The following is a 24208-nucleotide window of genomic DNA, read 5'->3' as shown; positions in this document are numbered from 1 at the left end:
CATGGTAAAGCCAAGTTGTAAGTGGGAGAGTGGTAAAGCTATGCATTCCTAGATCAGGGGTCAGCAACCTATGGCACGTGTGCCATTCGTGGCACTCAAGCTACCTTTGCACTGCACTCAAGACTGCCAGAGCCGAACAGGAGTCCTGGATAGCAGATATTTGCTAGTGCAAACCCAGAGGTGATTGCAAGTGTTGATGGACAATCCTTAATTAACTCATTGCAGCATTTAGAGGAAGTGATCTTAGATCTTAGATCACTTCCTCCCAGCACTTGTGAATGAGAATCCGCACTGGAGTAAATCAGTGCTGCCCTTGACCTGTACCTGGTCACCACAGTCCCCACTGGACCCCAGCGAAGCCACCCACACTACTACATATAGACAGAGCTGCAGAAGTAGCCTCCTCCTCATTCAAATAATACAAACAGCCCACAAACAAACACACACAAAGTCCCCACAAACACAGCAACACTGACAATTCACATTCATGCACACAAACCCAAAAGCAGCCTAATAAGCAATGCCACAAATAGCCCCACACATACACACTACCAAACACTATGTGACATATCATCCACAACACAATTCCACAAGCAGCCCCCATACACAGCCCACATTCATAGGTATTATTCACAATACCACAAACTACTCACGAACACGTACACTATAACAGCCAATATATGTGCAAATAGAACGCTGCAAAACAACTCATAGCACCCATATATAACACAAGGAGAATACGTGCAACATGCACACCTCAGTTTTAAAAAATAGGACCGGCACGCCAAGGGACAGCAAGATATTCTTTTGGCCCAATGCTACCCCTGTTCTAGATGCATGTTCGACAAACAGTGTAGGCTAATATTCATAGGAGTTGTAGGCCAGTACAGGTTCAGGTTTTTTTTCTTCAAAAGATGTAAAGGTGAAATGCTGACTTGTGTCTATATATATATATATATATATATATATATATATATATATGTGTGTGTGTGTGTGTGTGTGTGTGTGTTTGTGCAGCCTAATTTTCATGTCATTTTCCGCGAATTTTTTTTTTTTTTAGTTTTTTTAAAGTTTAAAAGTGTATACATTTTCCTTAACATGTGCTTTAGAGTTTGTTTGTTTGTTTGTTTCTAACACGCAATTATTTCACAATATCCGTTTTGGGGAAAATAAGGTTTAACATTGACATGTAAGTGATACAGTAAGGTATATATTACATCAGAAGAAAATTGAGAAACAAAAAATTTGACAAAATAGAAAAGAACCCCAAAATAGCCGATCAGCTAAGTAAGTCCACATGCACTAGCTGTAAGCTCTAATTTGCTAGATAGTTGTGATTTATGTAATCATGTCAGTTCTTGATTGACCATGTATAATGTCCCCATGGAATTAATGGTTAGGGCTACATTTTACATTGCTTTCTCCTGTTTGAGCAAGAAATCTTAACTCTTTGTGTACTAGAAGGGTAAGGCTGCTCCACTGCCACATGACAATTTCATTGCAACCATCAGTTTAAACACCAGTCAGTTTGTTATCGTTGGCATTTTGACTATGTTAAAGTGTCCCATTACTGTGATTGTCAGTGTTGTGGCTCTCTGCTACAAATTCAGCCACACTAAGAATGTTGAGCTAAGCTCCTACAACAGAGGGACAGCGAGATTTGGAACTGAAATAGGGACTGTCCCTCTTGAAAAGGGACACTTGGGAGGTATACAATCACTGGTAAAATCATTCCAGGAACTGCAGCCTATCAGAATCAGAATCTTTGTAAATCCATGGATGATAATATAAGGTTCCAGCATTCCATTGTGTACAGCCTGAAAAACTATGTATGGGATAATGCCTACATATAAATTTAGGTTCCTTATAACTATGTATTTCAATTTTATTGAGTATATTAAAAACTGAAAAGATGTATTATCTTAAAGCAGAGCATTCTGATGTCAGAGCAACCTTAGCATTAACTAACGACCCTATCCCTTCCTTCTTCAACATAATTCGATCATTCCCAGTATTCATGCTCAAATCAGAGACTTTAAAGTGGTGTTTATGTACATAGAAATTAAAAACAAGGTTGTGTTCATATGTTGCTGCTAGTTTGTTCTTGAATAAAGATAACACAACAATAGAAATAAATATGTTGATAAAAACATTTTTGTGTTCTAAAATATCATGCATTGAAGCAAGACAATAATAATACTTTTTCCAGTATCCATTTTTTTGAATCTATAACAAATGCAATCGCGTTGGGACCAACAACCTCTTGAGAACTCACAACATCAGCAAAAATGTAGTTTACATATATCCAGTTTTCCTCCAAAAATCAATATTCCGTTGAGCACAGCCATGGCGACCAAGCATGGGGCAGTATTCAAAATTATTGTGTGGACAATGCGGAGTCCAGTAATGATACATATACTCTCTGTTCATAAAACCATCATTGTCTTTGCCTTATACCGAGAGAACATCGGAAAAAGATGCTGTAATCTTGGATTGTCCCATGTGTGTCGCCGGTACTTCAAATTAAGATATCTGGGAGATTGCAGGAAGGAGGTCTACGTTTTTTCACTGGGGACATTGTAGCTTATAAGATGAAAGTCATTGTAATGAGAAGGCCGTTATTTGCAAGATATGACATATATAAGTTATGAATATTTTTTCCAATGGAAGAATTAAACAATCCAAGATATTATGCAATAAAGTTAAAATGCAAGTCCAAGTTCAAGATATATCTGTGTTTTCCTTTCTGTTACAGGCACACGTGGACGCGTTTCGAAACTCCCATGAAGAAAAGAATGGTAGATGTTTATATCGTTTATAATCGTATTTATATTTTGCCCAGGTTATATCCCTACTTTTAATGAATAACTATTTTTAGAGATGGAATAGTTAAATATTAGTCGGTTGATGCCAGCTGATAATATCATTGGAAACGAGTATCAACCAGTCAGCCTAGTTGTTAAGGAAATGTCTTGGAATCTGTTTTTTTCCCTGTATCAAGAATACAGTATATATCAAGATAATATTTGTTTCTTTGATTTGCTGTTTAATTATCTCGCTGATTATAGTTTCATACATCAATATTCCACGTCTTCTGTTAGTCAATATTGAATCAGTATTCAAAGTGGTTGAGGATTGTCATTGACTCAAAGATGATAATACATCAACCTATTCTTATAAAGCACGATTCAGACTTAGGGGTACATACAAATTGTTTGTTTGGTGTTTTGCACCATTTCTTTTTTTAAGTCTTAAGAAGTCTTGAAGAAATACATGACTCACTGCTTAGAAGAGTATATAAAAAAAACAACAACAACAACAACAAATATGTGGTATTGGCTCTGTAGTTTGTAGGTGAAGTCCACATTTTTTTCTGATCTCCACATTGTCTCTTGGTTTTTCAAAGTGAAATAGCTGTGAGTAATCAAAAATAGCATCCCATATATTGCGAGTCTTTCATCGGTGTGTTCCATCCCTTACTGGAGCCTTGACCAGTACTGAGTGAGATCTGGGTCTCCACCTGGAACTTGCACAGGAACAGAAACTCCTGGAGAAATTAGTCCTGCAATCGGAGAGAGGAGAATAAATTGCATGGTTAGATGCAACCTTTTGGCTAAATTCAATATGAGTACAGATTCCTCGTAACTATGTCCACGTCAGATGAGTTAAGCCCTTCTACCTTCTTAATCTTCGTTCCCACCTCCATCCCTCAGAGACATCCTTCATTTGTTGCATTCTCCTGCCCTGCATCCTTTCCTCTCCCCCTGTCCTCTAATACTGGCTGAGTATCACATTAAAAATTTACTTATGAAATATTTGAAGTGTTGTAGTCAGCCATCATTGGTCTGGAAACAAGACATACCTGTGGAGCCGGTGGTGCCTGATCCAAGGTTTTGATTATTCATATGAGTCTGTAGTTGAACAGGGGTGTAGGCATCGTAACTTCGAACACTCACTGAAGAGCTTGATGGAATCATGCAAGAGTAAGAGGAGGTCTGACTGGCTACCGGCTGTGTACAAAGAAATATAAATATTAGTAAATGCCTTTGTGTGAAATGTGCCCAGACCCCTCAATCACTTTTTACTTGCTGAAATGCTTTGTGTGTGAAGAGTGTGTTCTCTTTTTTCTTTTTACAAAAATGTGGCACTTTTCTAAATTAACCTTGTTACACCCCTCTGACTGTCAATCAGACAACTGGTCATGTTACTTCTTGGCAGTTTAGCTCAGTGGAGCTAAACTCAAAAGACAGAAAATTGCACACAGCACTTGCCATACAAAGACTTCTCATTGAGCTGCATTGGGAAGCCTGTGATTGGACAGCCACAGAAAGTCTGGGCGGGGTTAGAAGGGGAGGGCTTGCAAAGCAGGTTTTGCAAGCTGTTTTTATCAGGGTTATTCACTATAGTGAGAATTCAAAGTAAATCCCTAGTTAATTTAAAATGTAAGGATAAATAGCCCAAATGGACATATTCTGTACTTTCAGTTCAGCTACTCTGCCCTTAAATTTGAAATTCACTTTAAATTCACTTTGAATTTGAAAAGCATAACTAAATGCATGTATGCACATTCATTGGGAGTATATCTACTATACAATGATTTTATTTTTTTGTACTCTAGCCCACTGTAGGATTTTTTATGCCAAGATAATGGGGCAAACGGTTTAGCAATGGTTTGCCCCCTTGATAAATGGTTTGCCCCCTTGATAAATGGGTTAGGAACAGTTTGCCCCATTGACCTGGGTCCCTGCTAAGCTCCAATGCTCCAAGGTGATACAGTGGCGTGCTTCCAGCTTCTTAAGCTCGGCATAAGCCGGATGCCGAAGGGGTTGACATACATTGACTGAGAATGTCAGCTGACTGCTGTCAGCCAATGACTGTCATTCTGTTGCCCAGACGTTGCACAGAATTGACATTAACTCTAGTTCTGGCCTTGCTGATGACACCCCTATGATGCTGCTTGAGGTCGAATTACACAATAGATCCCTCCTTCAGGCATGCACTGTATTGGTTTCAATTATTACATTTGAATTATTTTTTATTATTATTAAATCATTTCATTTAAATATTTAAACTACAAATCAAGCTAGAAAAGTAAGATTCATACTATGGAAATGATTCCAGTTTAAAAATTATGTTGTGTTTTTATAATATACATTATTACCAGAATGGACAAATCAACGCCCATCATTGACCACCCATCACCTAGTTGGTTTTCCACAGTGAAACAAGAGTATAGTTTAATTTACCAAGACTCCTGCAGACTTTCATGTCTTTACTTCATTAGAAATGGTATAGAAACCCAGCTATTATTATTCCATTCCTGCTTTCTTTTTTTTCAGAGAGAATTTTTTTTTTTTACAAACCTGGATTGGGAGGTTGTTCGGCATAGTGAAGCTTGGGAGAGGTGGTAGGGATCCATAGCTGTTTGTTATAGCTGCCTCATTCCTGCCCAGCATAGAACCTGTAAACCAAATGGAAATAAATTGGTTTCAGTAGGCACTTTGTGATTTTGCTCCAGAGGTACCGTTAATGCATTGACCATAGTATTTGAGATTCTGACAAAGTGCTCCTTCGTATAGGACAGCTTCGTACCTGAGCTGCTGGGTTGCGGTATGGACTGGTACATACTGCCAGAAAAAGAACTGTTAATAGAGAGGTGGCTGGAGGTGTTGCTAGCTTGGCGGCGTTGATTGCGTAATTTTTCCTCTCGTCTCCACTTGGCTCGCCGGTTAGAAAACCACACCTGTAATGTAAGATACAACGTGTGGAGATGTGGAAGGGCACATATCTAACATGCATTATTGAATTTACAAATGTCACAGATTCTAATGTTTTTGCCTAACGTTTGCAATCTCTCAAAACGAAAATGAACCACAATTATACCAAATCTGGGTACTCCAGTTCTCTAGCCATGATTCAATATATCTTACATTATAGTTTCCAATAGTTAGGCTAGATGTGGTTCTGAGGTTATAATTCAATACAATTTAAATAATCACAGGTCCCATACCTGTGATAGTGAGGACATTACTCAAATCCTACCGATTTTCAACGTGTCTCTATTATTGAAGAAGCCATAGTAATTTACATTGTCATATCAATTTAAACCACGTAAGGCTGTTTTGTGCATGCCTATTGTGTTATTTGTCTTTATATGGAGTTATTTCCAAATTATTATTTTTTTATACCACTGTAACCTTGGGACTTTTACTAAAATTACACATACCTGAATTCTGGCTTCTGGGAGATCTATTTTAGCCGCTAGCCTCTCCCTTGCAAAAACATCCGGGTAGTGTGTCCTCTCGAATTCTAAAAATAAAAGAATACATTGTTATTGCATGCCAAACTTACTCATTATTATGTAGTGAATTGCACATCAGTAGATAATACAGATTTGTGAAAATGCAACCTTACATTTTGGAGAGAGACAGAGGCTGTTTCAAAGAATAACTTCCTGTCCTAGGAACAAATGAACTTATGATAAATTTATCCTAAATGTATGACATAACACCAACCACAGTGTCCTCCCAAAAATTTCCATATGATAAACCACATGCTTTCTGACAGTGCGATTTTGTAGTTGTCACGGCTGCACTACCCAACATACATATTATAGGTCAGAAATAGGAAGACAGAAAGTTTGTATTACCGGACCTTAGAATGGTTGGGTTTAACGTACAAAAAGAGAAAAAGCATAAATATAATACTAGCCACGATCAGAATACCGGAAATACAAGAATTAGAGTGGTTAGGATTACAAAGGTGAAGAAGGTCAATAAACAAGCCAAAATTGAATAACTAGAAGATAAGGGAATATATAACGCACTATATGATCAGCCAAGAGGGAACCACGACAGCGCAAAGACTATGGGCTGAAAACGTTATCTAAACACTGAGGTGTACTCTGACTGGTGTACGTCACCCTGTGACCCCAAAAAGTGCAGAAACGATGTCGCAGTTATGATGTGGCCTGCCTGAATCTGGAAATGACCCTAGGCATCATATTAGTATAAGTAGAGGAGCGCCTTTTAAGCAGTGCGTTTGGGAAGTCCAAATACAAGCACCAATCAGAGAGGCAGAAGAGGACAGTAATGCGCTTCTTCCCGATGGACATGAATGCGAATGGCACGTCGATCGGATAATGTAGTCTCCTCATATAAACAATCGTCAAAAAAAGGATGCTTGTTTCATGGGTTTGTGTTCTCCTCATATAATTATAAGTCTAATAAGTTTGTACTTCTCTTTTGCTAACAGATCTAGGGAAAGAGCCATCTTCTCCATGATGTGTTCCCAAAGTTTGTCTTCAAGACACTGTCCTAATGTATAGGAGGATTTGGCAACTATGACCAATATTTGCAGGGGAAATATTTTTTTTCCAATATCTAGGCAGCTTAGTCTATAAACCCACTACATCAAATATAATTATAGGCTCATTAGAAAATACCTTTATTTCTCTCAAAAAAACCATAGTAAGTTCTTCCCACTAACTACAAGTGGGCCAAATGGTCCTGGGACCTAACAATCTCCTTATCTATTCACTAATGAAACATTGGTGTAAACCTTAGAGGTGATAATCCTTAACTTCTGCAAAACTGGCGGTGTCCATTATACCAACACTAACTGTTTGCCCTAAGTAGCTGTACTTGGAAGACTACTTACTGCATTTGAGTGGGCATTAAAGAAATCACTACAGTGGTTTGGATTCCAAACAGGCTCTCTTGGTTTCTGAGCGTCTATTCTTCCATGTTATATCTAAGAAAAGAACAGTGCTACTTACTATATGGTATGTTTTTAATAGGCACAATTTATGTTGAAAAATGAACAGTAAATAACTTCTTAGATTTTTGTCAGTGTAAAAAGAACTTTATAGTAACAGATAAGGGACTTACTTTATATTTGATATATGCAGCATTTCTAGATGTCTGATGTTTTACAGTGAGAAAGGAAGTTAAATTAGAATTTATGCGACAGGTGCCACACTTTTATTTCCTCTTTCACATGTATTGTGTGTTTGTGACTTTGCATCCGACGTCGACTCTCATTTCCCCAGTGTAAATATCTTTAAGGTGAGATGCAAAAGACACCGCAAAACCAGGGACCATATTTGGCATTGCACTTGCAGTAAGAAAGAATTCATCAGAATTTGCAGAAACACCAGCTCTCAAAAACAGGCCAAAATATGTCCAACCTCGGTCACTTGTTGGACCACAAATCAAAGATTGCTGGAAGAAAATTATGGGAAATGTCCAACAGCAGGGGGCGCTAGGTTGGGTGTCTCTGACATATATGCAAGCATTGCCATGTACTAAGGGTATGCACAACTGAAAAAGGGTGATAAAGGGTAACAATGATTAACAGATTTGGTAGAGCAAGCTGTTGCTTGAGTGCCTGAAATGTGGACTTGACTACAGACAAATCCATTACACACAAGCTCACACAAGTTCACCAAGACCATGGACAAGCTGACTGACACACACATACATACACACACACACACACACACAAACTTACTACAGACGATAACTTCACAAGATCACAGAGACACACATGCTCACTGTCACACATACACGCAAAGAGACAAGGTCACTACACACAAGCTCACAGACACACATATACTCAAGTATAAATCACTGACACACACTTATTATCTATGACCTGGGAGTGACGTAGACTCTGTGAACCGGCTCTTCCTGTGGCTCTCACCGGGGTGGCTGGTTACAGCTTGGGTGCAGTGTTTAGTGCAGCAAAAAGGCAGGGGATTCTGGGCATTAACCCTGGAATGTTTGCTGGCCACAATGGGGAGAAGCTTAGGGAGAAGGAATACATGGGGAGAGGCTGCTTCAGAAGAAGATGCTGAAGCTGGTTTAGTTTAAAAAAATAAAAATTAAAAAAAAGCCTTGTTTTGTGATGGATAGTGTATTGCCTATCCCAATGCTGGCATCTGGCCTGACTTCTTGGGGGGTAGCATGCCCTGGTGCCACACCCCCTGAATCCCCACCTGTGACCCTATCACTATCATCTCAGAAACTGTACTTAGAGTTTGAAAACTTACATTGTGACCCTTCATTTTCTCATTCCAAAATACCAAAATAGACAAAGTGAAAATGTAACTGACATTGAGAATTGTTTCAGACCGTTTATCTATTTCAAATTTACTTCGTAATTTTACTTTCCTGATATTTTACATTAGTGAGTAAACCTGTTTGTAATTTTATCAATAATATGAGAAACATGTTTCCTAATCTAACGTCTGAGTAGCCATTCAGTCCTACTCACATCCTGCTTATTGCATACTTTGCATATGGTCCAGTAGGTGTTACAGTTAACACGTTTTTTTACTTGAAATTGCTGTCCTGTAACTGTGGAACTGAAAACGTCTGAAACCTGAGTATGACAATAACAAAATTATCAGCAAACCTTCTTTTTCTTTAAAGGGACACTCCAGACCAGAAAGTAACCAACCGTTTTTATAGAAAATAAATGATGTTTCACTCAATTATTTTCATTGTATATCAGGCTATCCTGAACAGCCAAAGTGTGTAATGTAAATTAATAGAGCACTGTGGGGGTGCATGCATGCATGGAACACTATAGATAGAATGCCTGAGTGCACATGTTCTAATTTGGCACTTTAGATCCAGATGTCAGATCACATATGAGCACATCTGGAGCATCACGGAATGATGATGTCAACCACAGAATATATTCTTGGCTCCAACAAACACCTCACCCAGTAAATTAATCAAGTGTTTTTAATCAATAGTGTTTTTGAGGGCAGTTCCTCTTTAAAGTTCCTATATTTGCAGTACTTACACAGACCGGTGTCTTCAGCAGACAAACCTACCCCAGATCAGGAGTCTGTCACTATGGCATTTTTTCTTATTCCTTAAACCCCTGCTCAGCACCTCCTATGCCCACTGTCTTTGTTTGATTTGCCCAGCTTGACACTTCCACAGCACGACACACTTCTTCCATGATTCTGGCACACTGGCTTATTTGCCAGCATTCCAGGTTGTAAATGTAGCCATTTTCTCTGAAAATGCTGTGTTTACAGCAAAAAGCCAGAAGGTAATGATTCTGCTCACCAGAACAAATTCAATAAGCTGTAGTTGTTCTGGTGACTATAGTGTCCCTTTAACTGATAGGCACACATACACATTCACTGACAGACACAAACACTCACTCACAGACACACACTCACAGACATACACACACATTGATACTGATACACACACACACATTTTCCCCCAACACACACAAATTATTATCTTTTTATTATTTTAATTTAAATCTACCATGCCTCCCTCCCTTTGGGAGAGCTGGGTGCATTATTTACATGGGGTCAAGTGGGGCTTCTAGGCTGGCTGTTGCCCGGTCAGCTTGGAGGGCAGGCAGGCAGGCAGAGGGAGGGGCGGGTGCGCAAAGTAAGCGGTGAGGGAGCTGTGATCTTCTTGTCATATTCCAGCTCCTGGCATCACTGCAATACGACTGGCCGTCTGCTTTAAGTGGGGCCCAAAAGTGGCCAACTGGGTGCCTCTTTAGCCCCTTAAACGAGGCTAACAAGGCATCTGCCCGGGCGTTGGGGGCAGCGTTTTTTGCTGGAGAGTGCTGCCCAAGGCAAATGCCTTGTTAGCCTCGTGGTAAATACATCGCTGACTGTGGTTGCTAAGCATGGAGAACACGAGGGCTGCCTCCTTGGTACTCAGTTGTTTGGCTCAGAGGTTGATACTGAGAAGAATTGATTGGCAGGTGAGAGAAAGGCCTATTTTTACGTGACCTTTCTCTTCAATCTATGCATTTGCTTGCAATTCAGTTAGCACAATGTATAGATAAAATGTTATGCTCTATAAAATTATGTAGCACTAATTAGTCAATTTATCTATGTAAAAGCTTAGACACCAATAACTGCTGCACTAGGTAGGTAATCTCTCCTACTCTGCTGCCTAGTGACAGCACTATGTTAACTAGGATGATGGGCATTGCAGTTATGGTAAGTAAAAGGTAGGTAACCTTGTGCTAGCTGCCTGCTGAGTAAGAGTGTAGCTTCCAGCATTCACTATGCTCATCGGAGGAAGTGCTGGTTTCACAGAACTAGGTTTCCCTTGAGTGCTGTGCGGTTTCTTCAAGTTAATGCACTGCAGGTTCCTTCCTTTGCCAGGAGTGTGTGTGTGTGTGCACAGCATGTCAGTAAAAAGACACCCAGGCAAGACGCTGCGCTCAACTGAGTCCTGAGGTTTGCAGCCATCGCCCACTCTCAATATGAAATCACCAAGCCTTTTTGGCAGCACGTTCCAAAACGTGAGTGGAGATCCTACTGAAATCTCACGTGGAAACCATAAGGAAATAACTTGCTTCAGATAGTATAAAACAAATAATGAAATTTGTAAAAGCTACAGCATCATAGTAGTAACTTCTATTTCAGTAACCTAATTCATGTATTAAAACAATCTATTTATTTTTTCGTAAAGTGCGCCTGTCATACCTAGTGCTAAAAGTGACTCTGTACAAGCCATTACATTAAATATATATATATATTGAGATGGCCAAATTGCTTTCAAAAGTAGTGTTGAGATTATTTCTTTTTAATTGCAGATCTTTAAAACTCTATGCCATTGCTACTGATGTATATAGATTAGATGGTGTTTCACAAAACCACACATTTTTTGTATAAATGGTTGGGAATGGGGGCGTTAGGTGGTATGGAGGACATTCCCCTTAGCGTTCAGCCGAGGTATCCATAACATGACAAAGCCACTTTAATTTAAGAATTCTTTGTAATTGTTCTTGATAGTTTTTCACAAACATAGTCTGCAGATTTCAGAACATATCTCTAACCACAGTCCTCAAAGGTATTCATTCTTAACCTCTAGTTCCGTACCAAAACATGGAACCTAGTAACATATTAGAGGTTCCACAATAGTTGACATAGTGATATGAAATTGATCAGACAACATGCAACTACACACAATAAAGTGATTATAGTAGAAACACTACCTGTCCCCATATAATAGAGAAGCCTTCAAAATTCGAATTACTGAATTAATTATATAATATATATTCTATTTTAGCTGAAACATTGGTCACTCAGCTAATTTTATTGAAGAATGAGTAGCCAATCTAATACCGGGTGCATCTCAATAAAAAGGTTAAGAATCATAAATGTAGACATACCAGGGTTTCAGGAAACAAAATAACAATAATCGATTAATCAGAATAATACTGATACTGGTTAGAAAGTAGCATTGCAGAATAATTTTGACCCTGATCCAGAGAATCTAGTCTAAAAGTGAAAGTATGTAAGCATTGTGTGTACATTGTATTTGCATTAAAACCTAAAAAAATTAAAACTGGCTCCTCCAATATGTGTGATTAAAACAGGCATACATTTATACATCTGTGGTAAATTTCACTTATTTACTCAGATATTCACATTTCTTTCTATAAAAAAAAAAAAGAGTAATATATCTTCAGGATGCCAGTAAGGTGTACACTTGTTTGGTTTTCTCTCAAACTCTTTCAGTATTAGAAATTCACAGTGAAGTCAAAGTAAAGTCAATACACATTTGTAGGGCAAAACAGTTAACCTGGAAACATGGCTGACAAATAATTTTTACATTTCAGCTACTGGGGTCTAAAATTAAAAAAAATAAATTGAGTTCTCTTTGAATTCATGCTTTGCTAAATAATCCTGTTGTTAAATCAATTTCATTTTCACCAACTGGTAGCATCAAGACAGTTTAAGAGCAGTCTGCCTGTTGCTTTCAGTAAGAAAACGTTGTTTTTGCATTGTAGGCACTGTATCTGCGTCACCGCATTGAAGTAGGTATAGTGTCTGGGTTCCCCTGGCGCCATCCTATAATGCTATATACGAGAGTGCTCCACAGCCCATCCCCCCTCTGCTGCTCAGTCTAGTGAGGCAGCATTAGCATCAGCAGCAATGGGTGGCTGTGAGTGGCTGACAGACAGTGTCAGCTGACCATTTCCAACCTATCCCAGTGCTCACTGCAGGTATGAATTGGTATCTCTAGAAGGAAGTGTGTAATATCTGCCTTAGCCACATCTCCAGTGGGGAGGGACTGTGGGAAGCCAGGGACCCTCATTCAGTGTTAAACTGCTTGAAAGTGGTTTAACACTGAATGGAAGGACAGCACCAGAGGACTCCAGGCACTACAACCAATTCATTGATATTAAATGGTTATAGTGCCTACAGTAAATATTTTGACACGTTAAATAAGGGTTTCAAATTGACATCTTAGTTAAAGCGACACTCGGAACAGCGAAATAATTACAACTTAATGTAGTAGTTTTCGTGCAATAGATGTTGTACCTTTATCCAGCCAATGCAATAATTACAGCAGATATCATCAGAGGAGGATGAAAGCCCACGGATCTGCTGATTTTTAAATGCACCATCCAATGCATTAAGGAAATCAGTGCAAAATCCACCTTAGAACATCTTTTTAGTCACAGACTCCAGCTTTATTTTCTTAAACAGGTTAATTATTAAAAATGCTTCACTTTGCTGGATCTCCAGCTGTTGGCAGAGCTGTAAAAGTTAATTACACTTGACTTCTGTTGATTTTCTTGTCTAGTGTTTGCAGATGGTAAAACCACAGTACTTCATTTATTTCAGGGACTTTTATTTTTGGTTACCTGTGAGAATGGATTTTAGGTCTAAAAATAAAGTAACTAAAATGAATAAATCTAGACTTGTTTCTTCTGTGTCAAATGAAATGTTAATTACTCATTAATTACTCATGTAGTTAAAAATTGTATATGCTTTTTAAAACAGTACAAATCTGATGTCACATCTGCGTGACTGATTACCTTTTTTTTTTTTAACCTTAAAAAATAGTGTACACTTCGATTCACTGTAGGAAAAAAAGTTTATCCTGCCAAGGAATACTAAAAATTGCTTAATTTTTAATATTTAAAATGTATATATATATATAAAATTTATTTTTAAGGTTTTTTTATTTTAATTATTTTATTTTATTTAAATTTCTGGAGAATATACAATTTTGCTGAAATGATTTGTTTTTCATAAAGGCTGAAAAATCTTTGGCATAAATGTTGCTTCTTCTCTGCATAATATTTCTGTATGTGAATTTATCTAAATATTATTGAAGTCCTGAACTCTCGTTTTCTGAATTTTCACTTCTTGTACTTAGTAATTTGTCCCTCTGTGTATCATAAAACTAATGGATAACTATTTTTTTTTATATAATTTGAATTTTATTTGTTTTTCAAGATCATAAGTGTAATTGGAGTACAGAAGGAAGAAAGAGGGGACAATGGGGTACACATGGGGTGAAGGGAACATTCTCGTAGCATCACGTTACAGCATTTTTCAGTGTGTAGCGGTGTTGCAACAGTTCAAAGAGGTTTCGGTATGGTGAGCTAGATCTTCCTTTAGCTGCATACAGTCTGATATGAATCATTACATAACAGTATACATGGTTGCTAAACGACAAGATCGAGATTGGGAAGTCGGTCAACGGGCCTATTCAATGTGTGTGTTTAGCTTTCGCCACTTCTTGAATGCCTGTGCACGTGGCAAATTGTTTTGTAGTCATTAACTCATAAGTCCAGTCTTGGTCTACCTGTTTAATAAGGTTGTCCACTGACGGGGTTTGGGTTTTCTTCCATAACCTGGATATTACAAAATTGGCCGATATTAAGGTGTTATACAGTATTACCCTGATGTGTTTTGGGTTGCCCCTTGGTAACATAAACAGAAGACAGGTCTGAGGGTTGTCAAGTCGTGGTGCGGGTAGAATTGTCTGGAGTAGGTGTAATACCGAGTCCCAGAATAGTTTAAGTTTCCTGCAAGACCACCATATGTGAAGCATAGTGCCCACCTCCCCTCTACACCTCCAGCATAAGTTACTGGTCTCTGGCCACATCTTGTGTAGTTTGTCAGGCACCAAGTACCAGCGATATAGTATTTTGTGCTGTAATTCGAGGTGCGAGGCGCAGGCTGTGAGCCCTTTGTGTGCTGTGATGGATAACTATTTTAAGGCTGTTTTTGTGTTTGGATCAAATTTTTCATTGTATCAGCAGGTGTTTGCATCACATTCCCAATTGTGCAGTGACAGAGATTGTCTTTTTGTGTATCCTTAGTAAGGAAAAAAATGTGGACTAGTGGAAAACAGGTATGGTATATATTTGACAATACCTTTTAATAATGACATATGTTTCACCTTGTATATTGGGGAATCCTTTAAATTGCTTACCTTTCTCTAAAGCTTCAATCTGCTCCTGTGTAAAAGATGTTCGATTTCTCTGGAGTTTACGCTTTAATTGCAGACGGATCTGGGACTCGTCCAGGTCATCACTAGTACCACCAGTTTGATGCTCTGAGTCTAGAGCACTGTCCAGCTGTTGGCAACTGTCTGTGGAACAGAGAATGTGTCAAGAAAAGAGTATGTGATAAATTGGCAATATAACTTTTAGGCAGAGGATCTTCACAACTGGACCTTGCCGAGTTCAACGTTAATGCAAGAATAATCCAAAGATACAGAATTTACAGCCGTCCAAGTTCTGAATAAGGAAAATAGACATAAGGATGGTAAAGGGCTTAGGTGCTATGAAAATGTGAAATTAGAGAGGGTTGGTAATGTCGAAATCATTTATTTATCCCTCTTGCTTAGTGACAGTCACACAAGCTCTATTGCATGAAGAAAACAGGTTTGCTTTAGCTGTAGGCATCCAGTCCTGGTGGCCATAACATGCTGCGGGCAGGCACGGCTTCTTGACATGTAATCCTGCATACTGGCAGGGCCGCTAGTTAAACAGTGGCTATACTTATCACAGACTGCAGGGAACACAGTGCCGCTAACTAGAATACTGTGATGGACACAGATTTATTTGGGACAGAGCAGGACGCTATGAGTTGCAGTCAGTCTTGGTGTTGAAACCCATCAATCAGCGGTTGATGCTGCTGACCATACAAAGCTCTAGTGACCTGTACTTTCAGAATAATTGGTCTAGCTTCATGCTTGGATGGAGATGCCCATCTGTCACAATCAATATAATAGTACGACCATTGTTTTCATACTTAGAATCTCAACCATTATACAGAAATATGTATATTCTCGGACCTGTGACCGATGAATGCCAGGCAGTACTTAGACCAGGGGAAAAACTTGCAGCATTCATTACTCCTGATCCTATGGACTCCAAGTCCAACACGCTCATCCACCAAACAGCAACAAAAAAAAATCACATTGACTTCTTATCAATGGAAACTAAAACTAAAATCAGGTGGTTTAGCAGAAAAAGTGTGTTCTTGGATAGAACACTGGCTTCAAAACAGAGTGCAGAGAGTAGTTGTAAATGAAAAATGTTCAAATTGGACAAAAGTGGTAAGTAGGTCAATTTGTGGTCAATCTTGACCAGGTAAATTATCTTGAAGTGGGCATTGAAAGTCACCTGTATGTGTTTGCAGATGACACAAAACTAGGTCATCTAATTTTATGTCCTCTGCAAACACAGACAGGTGACTTTCTGAACATCAAATAACACACAAATGGATTTGGGGACTGGACAGGCAAGTGGCAGATGAACTTCAATACAGATGATTGCAAAGTCTTGCATTTTGGAATAAAGATTCCATGAAGCCACTTATACCTTAAACGGGGCTGAGTTATAGGGAACATCAAATGAAAAGGACTTGAGAACAATGATAGGCAACAAACTAGGAAACAGTATGCAATGTCAGTATGCCGTTGTAAAAGTGCTATCTTGTATAAAAAAAAGTTATTGATTTAAGTGATCAAAATATAAATTTGCCTCTTTATAAATCAATGATAAGACCACACCCTAAATATGAGGTGCAATTTAATTTATTTTTAATTTATAATTTTTTTTTATTCAAAAAAAGCCGCCCCCAGATGCCCAGGGCAAATGCCTTGTATGCCTTGTAAGCCTTGCGGCTAACAGACATGCTGGGCTGGCGGGCGGCTGGCGAGGGAGCACTTCTTCTGAGCTGTCTGCTCAGCTCCCTCGCGCGCCGCAGAGTGAGGCTGGGAGCCGGAATATGACGTCATTTTCTGGCTCCCAGCCTCACTCTGCGGCGCGTGAGGGAGCTGAGCAGAGTGCTCAGAGGAAGTGCTCCTTCGCCGGCCGCCCGCCCAGCAACCAGCCCAGCAGCCCGACCGGCAGCCCCACTAAACCCCAGGGAAATAGAGAACCCCCCCCCCAGCATTCCCAAAGGTAAGGAGGATGGGGGGGTAAATAAAATTAAAAAGTGTTAATGTGAGTGTGTGTGTGTATGTATGTCTGCTAGTGAGTGAGTGTGTGTCTGTTAGTGTGTGTGTGTGTGTGTCTGTTAGTGTGTGTGTGTGTGTGTCTGTTAGTGTGTATGTGTGTGTCTGTTAGTGAGTGAGTGTATGCTAGTGTGTGTCTGACTGTGTGTGTGTCTGACTGTGTGTGTGTCTGACTGTGTGTGTGTTAGTGTGTGTGTGTGTGTGTCTGTTAGTGTGTGTGTGTGTGTGTGTGTGTGTATGTTACTGTGTGTGTCTGTTAGTGAGTGTGAGTGTGTCTGTTAGTGTGTGTGTGTGTGTCTGACTGTGTGTGTGTGTTTCTGTTCACTAATGTATGCGTATCTGTCAGTGAATCTGTGTGTGTGTGTGTGTGTGTGTGTATTTAGAAGGTGGGGCGGGAGGAAGGGTTGGGTGGGGGGGAGGGGGGTGCCTGAGTTTTGTCCTGCCTAGGGCAGCACAAAACCAGGATACACCACTGATTATAATCCCTCCTCTCTGTCCTGGAGATAATTGGGAAGTAATCCAATTATCTCCAAGGACAGAGGCAAACTCCATTAACCTCCCTGGCGGTATGATTATGTCAGGAATTTTGTACCAAAAGCGGTACCATTTTTTTGCATGGAAATTTGGTGTTATGTATTGTAGGCCAGTAATTACTTTCTTAAACCTGACCAAAAGTACTCTCAGATGTGATAAAGTTCGAAACATAAAATCATGAATTATAATCTAATAAATAATATACCGGTTCCCATTTTCTGTTCCTGGAAAACTTGCTATGCAGAGTAGCTGATTGCTGCTCGTTGTAGCGATTTGTCTCCGTGACAATCTTTTCAATGACGTCATCTGTGAGAAATAATTTTAGGTATGCCAAAGGATCATTGTGCTCAACGTCTACCTTCATCCCAGGTGATCCAGTAAACGGAAATCTTGGCGGTGGTACCTCATCCATACCACAATCAATAAGGCACCAAGTGCGCACATCACTGAGCTCGGGTGCAGAATCGTCGCTGTCGCCACTTCTCTGGTCACTGTCAGAGTCGGATGACGAATCTTGCCACGAATCGCTATCGCAGTCGCTCAATTCTGCGAGGGGCTCTGTGTCGCTGCCGCTGTCACTCATCTGATCCAAACCCGCTTTGGAGATGCTAAAGTGACGCTTTGATTCCATGGTAAAAAATGTATTTTATGGGCAGAAATTACATCAAAAAGGGCAGGCAGGGCAGTGTAGGATGATCAAATTTCAAATCTGAGGTGATACTGTGTCAAATCTGAGGTGATACAATGTAATCTGACAGGATTTCACTGTATCACCTAACTTTATGTGTGTGTGTCATTTTTATGCTTGAAACATTTGAATTACCCGCCCAGTTCCGCCCCCATGAGCCTCTGCGGCTCACAGAGACGGAACCAGGAAGTCAGATGGAGGCATCCGCCGGGGCTCTCACCGGCAATCACAGCGCGGGGACATCGCTGGATCGCAAGGAGAAGGTAAGGAGACTCCGCTGCCAGCGTGACTCGGGGTTACCGCTTCTGGCAGCGAAAATTAACCCCGAGTCACGCTCGGGAATACCGCTAGCCTGGTTAAGCACATGTTACCAAAAAGACAGAAAAATATACAATGTTGCAAATATTACACAAAACAGATACATTCAACATATCCCCAGATAGGTTAGATCTGAGCGCACATTATTGCCGAATGGCACTCCATGGCATAACTATCTGGGGTAACATTGTTCACATAATGAACCGGTATTCGTTTCTTTGCAGGAGAATTCTCTACCTAGAGAGGTTGTCTTATCAGATTCTATACATATATATATATTTCTATTTTGGCTATGTTTTATATTCAAGGATATAATTAATAAATATATTGACAGGTTATTTATCAAATTAGAAATCTCATTGCCATTATGAAGTCAAGAAGGATTTTTCATTTATTTATTTTTTGTGAAATTTAGGAAATTGCTACAATTGGCATTTTTTTTGCCTTCTTTTAGATCAACAGCATAAAAGAATAGGTTTTAAAGGTTGACCTTGCTGGGTTTTAGACTTTTTTTCAATCTAGATTACTATGTAACTACGAAGTGTTCTCCTGTCATGCTTTGCACCCAATGGTCTCTTCGGAAGACTGCTGGAATCTCGCAGAGCCTACAGAATTGGCCACTGTATTAGCACCTCATATTCACCTGTGAATTATATTTGGCCATTGGATAAGTCAATTAAATAATATACAACTTCTGTAATCCATGTTTTATATCTGACATATCTTAAATGGTCACGATTAACCCTATGTGTGAATGATATGAACTGGATTTCCTAGCATCGGATGGATGGACAAATGGATATATAAAAAGCACAATCAATCAAAAGCACAATCAATTATAATGTTAATAAATATTTGGTTAATATAAGAATGAGCACAAAATCATACTCATATTAGAACCTACAGAAGAGGAGGAAATAAATCAAAGTCAAACACATAGTCAGAATTAACTCTAATTTCTTATTTAAAACACACTTCACTCTTTTTATTGAACCCAGTACACGAAACCTGAGACAGTATTAGGTAAGGATAGGGCAGAGCGTATTACCAGTCTTTAGGGTGGCTGGGATTAATGCAAATTGCCTATATCTAGTTGATAGATACCTGCAAGCAGACAAAGCAAATTTAGAACTAGCCAAGGTCAGGATTGCTGAAGAGCAGCAACGTGATAAGGCAAGTACAGAAAGAGGAATAGTGACAAACAAGCCAAAGTAAAAAGAACTGAAAAACAGATAAACACAGATAAAATACAGGCTCTATTACACTCATTATATACAGCCTCATACACTCATTATAGACAGGTGCACATTCACAAAACACGCAGTCACATACACACACATCTTAGAAATCCGCACCTCTAGGCTGGCTTTGAATGTTGGGAATGGGAATTGTGGTTATCCAACTTCTGCAGAGTTATTGTTTATTTTCATTACTAGTGACCACATTTCCCTAGATTTTTGTTGACTGTGTTTCTTACGATACCATTTAAGGACTGCAAAATACTGGGGTATATACAAGGGACAGATATAGGAAAAGCAGTTTAACTACATCCTGACAATATTAATTTTGTCCGTTATGTTCTGAATTGCAAACAAGAGCTCTTTAAAAAAAAAAAAAAAACAACAATTATCTCTCATGTTCACATTGAAGCAAAGCAAAGATACAATTGCTGTAATATCTGTAATGAGCCACAACAAGGTTCATCTGGTGTGTTTTGCAGGAGAGATAAAAGCACGTTTTAGAACTAGTGCAAATGTAAAAAAAAAAAAAAAAAAAAATAATGACAGTAAATGTGTGATGTTAAAAGCAAAAAAAAAATTCTTAGACAGAAATTGAGCAGAGACTGTGCAGAATTAGATATGGTGCATCTTTGCAGTAAAGTAATCAGCCCCACAACTTCCTCCCAGAACCACAAGCTGCACATCGTAGTAGTGTATACGTGTAGCAGTGATCTATATGCTTAATATTATGGTCAGCATTCATTGCCACAGCGCCTATATAAAAACACATACTGCATAGCTCCCTTACCGACTGAAAACCCACAAGATAAACATATAAAGGAAAACTTACTCACAGATCGAGAACAAAAAAAAACGTTTTGCTGGGAGATCTTGGTTTAGAAAGATGTTAAAATGAACCTGCTTTATGCTAAATAAAAATGTCAACTCGGTGGAGTTCTTGTTAAAACCATTTTATTACGGTTAGTGTTATAAAACAACTATAAAGGTTTTCAGAGGGGTGATTTGGTTATTTTATGTCACTCTTACATTTGGGATTTATTCACTAAACACTGAAATGCAGTGAATTGTAAGCCAGATTGTATGGGTTAGGCAACAGTAGTTGATTTGGACAAATTGCCAACTTGGCTATAGTCATAGTTTGTGTACTATTGCCTAAATGTATCAATTTGATCTTCATTTTACTACAAATTAGTGTTTAGTCAATACACCCCTGTAGGCTGTCAACTGAGAAACAAATTTTCTTTGTAGAGTTAGTTATAAACATGAATCGTCTTTCATTAATGATCCGGCAATAGACAACTGAGCTAGTCTTGGCAAAAGGGCAGTCACCATCTTTATCCATAGGGGCAAATACGGAGGGGAGGGGGAGGGGGGCAAATACTTTCCAATATTCATACTAGAGCCCTAGACAAGGGCAACCAGAAAAAAAGAATACTCTTCAGACCTATCACCAGTTCCGATTTACATATCAGGCGCCTGAAAGCACAACATTTTAAAGGGACACTATAGTCACCAGAACAACTACAGCTTATTGAATTTGTTCTGGTGAGTAGAATCATTACCTTCAGGCTTTTTGCTGTAAACACTGTCTTTTAAGAGAAAATGCAGTGTTTACATTACAGCCTAGTGATAACTTCACTGGCCACTCCTTAGATGGCTGTTAGAGATCCTTCCTGCGTCATGGCTGCCTAAAATGCATCCAAACATTCAGTGTCTCCTCCCTCTGCATGCAGACACTGAACTTTCCTCATAGAGATTCATTGATTCAATTAATCTCTATGAGGAGATGCTGATTGGCCAGGGCTGTGTTTGAATCATGCTGGCTCTGCCTCTTTGTCAGTCTCAGCCAATCCTATGGGGAAGCACTGTGATTGGATCAGGCTACCACTTCTGATGATGTCAGCAGACTGTTTGTTTTTCTGAGTCTAACAGCATGCAGAGTTATAGCTTCTGGCTTAAATACAGTAAGATTTTTACTATATTTATAGAAGCATGAGGGGCCCAGGGGGGCTTGATGGTGGTTTTAACACTATAGGGTCAGGACTACATGTTTGTGTTCCTGACCCTATAGTGATCCTTTAAGGCTTCCTATACTCCCCAATCCAAAAAAGCAGATACATCAGTATAATGAATTAAATGGACATTAGAGGTCCAAAACATCTAAAAAATAATTATTTAACAACTGCATATGTATATTTTTTTATATTTCTAATGTTTTGTGTGTTGAATCCGTGATTATAGTGATGCAGCTGTGTAAATGCATGCTGGGTCAAAGAGAACATTAGAAGAGATTAGGATAACCTCTAAGTTAACACTGTTGCACACTACAGCCCTGGTGCCCCTTGTCCTTTAGGTCCCCCCCCCCCCCCCCCCCACCCTTATAAAAGAAAAATAAATAAAACTAGAATGAATTTCTCACCTCCTCCTCCTAGGGTTGTGTCATACTGGAGGTGATGTCACGGTATGTTGTGGCATAAGAACCGGGAAGTAGGATTCCTGGCTCTCATACCCAGAGGACTTGGTGGTGTTTCTTGAAGCCGCACTTCCAAGCCCTCTAATTAGTGATCTAAAGGGTTTTGGTGGGGAGGAGAGGGGGGAAGTACTACAGGAACTATACCAACTTGAATAAAATGAAGATACAGTGCCTACAGTGTCCCTTTAAGGTTAGAGAATGGTTAATGTCATAATTAATTTACATAGGATGTCTAACATTTTGGGAGAGGTTAAAGTTGTAGTATAAAGACTGTTTAGGATTATTGAGTTTAGGGATAGAGATTGGTTACATTTAGTATTGGGGTACATGAGGTGTTTCATTTTTGGAGGAGTTAAACAAAGGATTAAGATAAAGGATTTATTTTTAAGTGTAAGCTGTGAGTACTGGAGTTTGAAGGGTTATTTACAAAGTATTTACCCTCTCATATTTCTGTAAACCAGGCAGATTGAAGATATTAGAGCTGTAGGAGTGAATATACAGTGTGCATTGCTCAGTGCTGCCCTATGATATACAGAGTGCATCACTGAGAGCGTCCATGCTTCTCCTGCAAGGCATTTCCTGTGTGAGAGGCTGATAGTGGGAAGATGGGAAGTGAGGGCAGCTGGGAAGTGATCCCTTCTACTTCCTGTCCAGCCTCACACACAGAAACTGGAGATGGGAAGCGATCCCTCCTACTTCCTGTCCAGCCTTACACACAGACACTGGAGGACACTGGAGGAGCTGGGACAGCACTGAGCTTTACTCTTTTACACCCTCTATAACTGCTCCTGCAATTGTGCTATCAAGGCTGACTGGACTACAGAGTACACTGACTATGGCTTCTGGTACTAATCTCTACCACCGGCCTATTTAAGCTCAAAAGGCACCTTATGAGTGCTGAAAACTGGAGCTCTCCAGTGGTCAGGCGTCTATAAGCATACTCTTCCTAATGGGATATCCTGCCCTGCCTATCGTAAAGCACAGGTGTTAGGAGCTCCATGTTGTAAATTGTGTCAACCCTGTCCTGTTTGGCCCAAAGTTTTCCTTTGTCCAATCTTCTGGTCTTCTGGTATTCCTTGTCTTTGGATCTGTGACTATGTATAGTTGGAGAATTTTTCCAAATCGTCTTTATGTTATGACAACATTTTTCCGATTCATTTTTCAAATCTCTGCAATTTGGTGTTTTGTGAATAAACTCCTATGTGTTGTGTTTTTTTTTTTCATTATAACAAAACATGTGAACTTTTCTTAAATCAAAACGAGATTCATTTGAAAACTTTTTGATTGACCGAGAGATATACTTTCATAGAATACAACCTGCAAGCATTGTATGGTTTGCAGACCTGTCCTGATTTCCAAAAATTTAAGTAGAATAAAGCCACGAGAACTTTTCACCTCTCCAACAAATACTGAAACAGTTATGGGGAAAACCGTGCTGTGTCTTATAAGTCCAAACATTTTATTCTGAACTGGTGGGTAATTGTAATGTAGGAAGACCAACCCAGTAACTGCAGTTTTGATCTAAGCCAGGTACGAGGCCTCCCAGCTGTCCCAAATAAGCTGAAACAAACCCTGTTTTAGGATCCTGTTCAAGGTTTGTTCCCAGAAAGTGTAGTGCAAGCACATTATTAGGTACACTATGCTAAGGACACTATCACCAAGGAGGAGCTGAACGTCCCTTCTA

The 24208-nt window shown here is 39.3% G+C and overlaps 1 protein-coding gene across 1 annotated transcript in view; it reads right to left on the bottom strand.

The window, feature by feature from the left end:
• Positions 1 to 3449: 3449 nt before the first annotated feature.
• The window catches only part of LOC134577392 (paired box protein Pax-6-like), a 45625-nt gene continuing 24866 nt past the window's right edge, over positions 3450 to 24208 (bottom strand). The window contains exons 3-8 of the mRNA XM_063436107.1: positions 15237 to 15395; positions 6227 to 6309; positions 5593 to 5743; positions 5364 to 5461; positions 3863 to 4010; positions 3450 to 3562 (exon numbers count right to left, since the gene is read on the bottom strand). Coding sequence (XP_063292177.1) covers positions 3477 to 3562; positions 3863 to 4010; positions 5364 to 5461; positions 5593 to 5743; positions 6227 to 6309; positions 15237 to 15395 — 725 coding nt within the window. The 3' untranslated portion in view covers positions 3450 to 3476. The remainder of the gene's footprint in view (positions 3563 to 3862; positions 4011 to 5363; positions 5462 to 5592; positions 5744 to 6226; positions 6310 to 15236; positions 15396 to 24208) is intronic.

This window comes from Pelobates fuscus, chromosome 11, assembly GCF_036172605.1.
Source record: "Pelobates fuscus isolate aPelFus1 chromosome 11, aPelFus1.pri, whole genome shotgun sequence".
Lineage (NCBI taxonomy): Eukaryota > Metazoa > Chordata > Amphibia > Anura > Pelobatidae > Pelobates > Pelobates fuscus.
The sequence above is the reverse complement of the archived record's forward strand: the minus strand, read 5'-3'. Positions and strand labels throughout refer to the sequence as shown.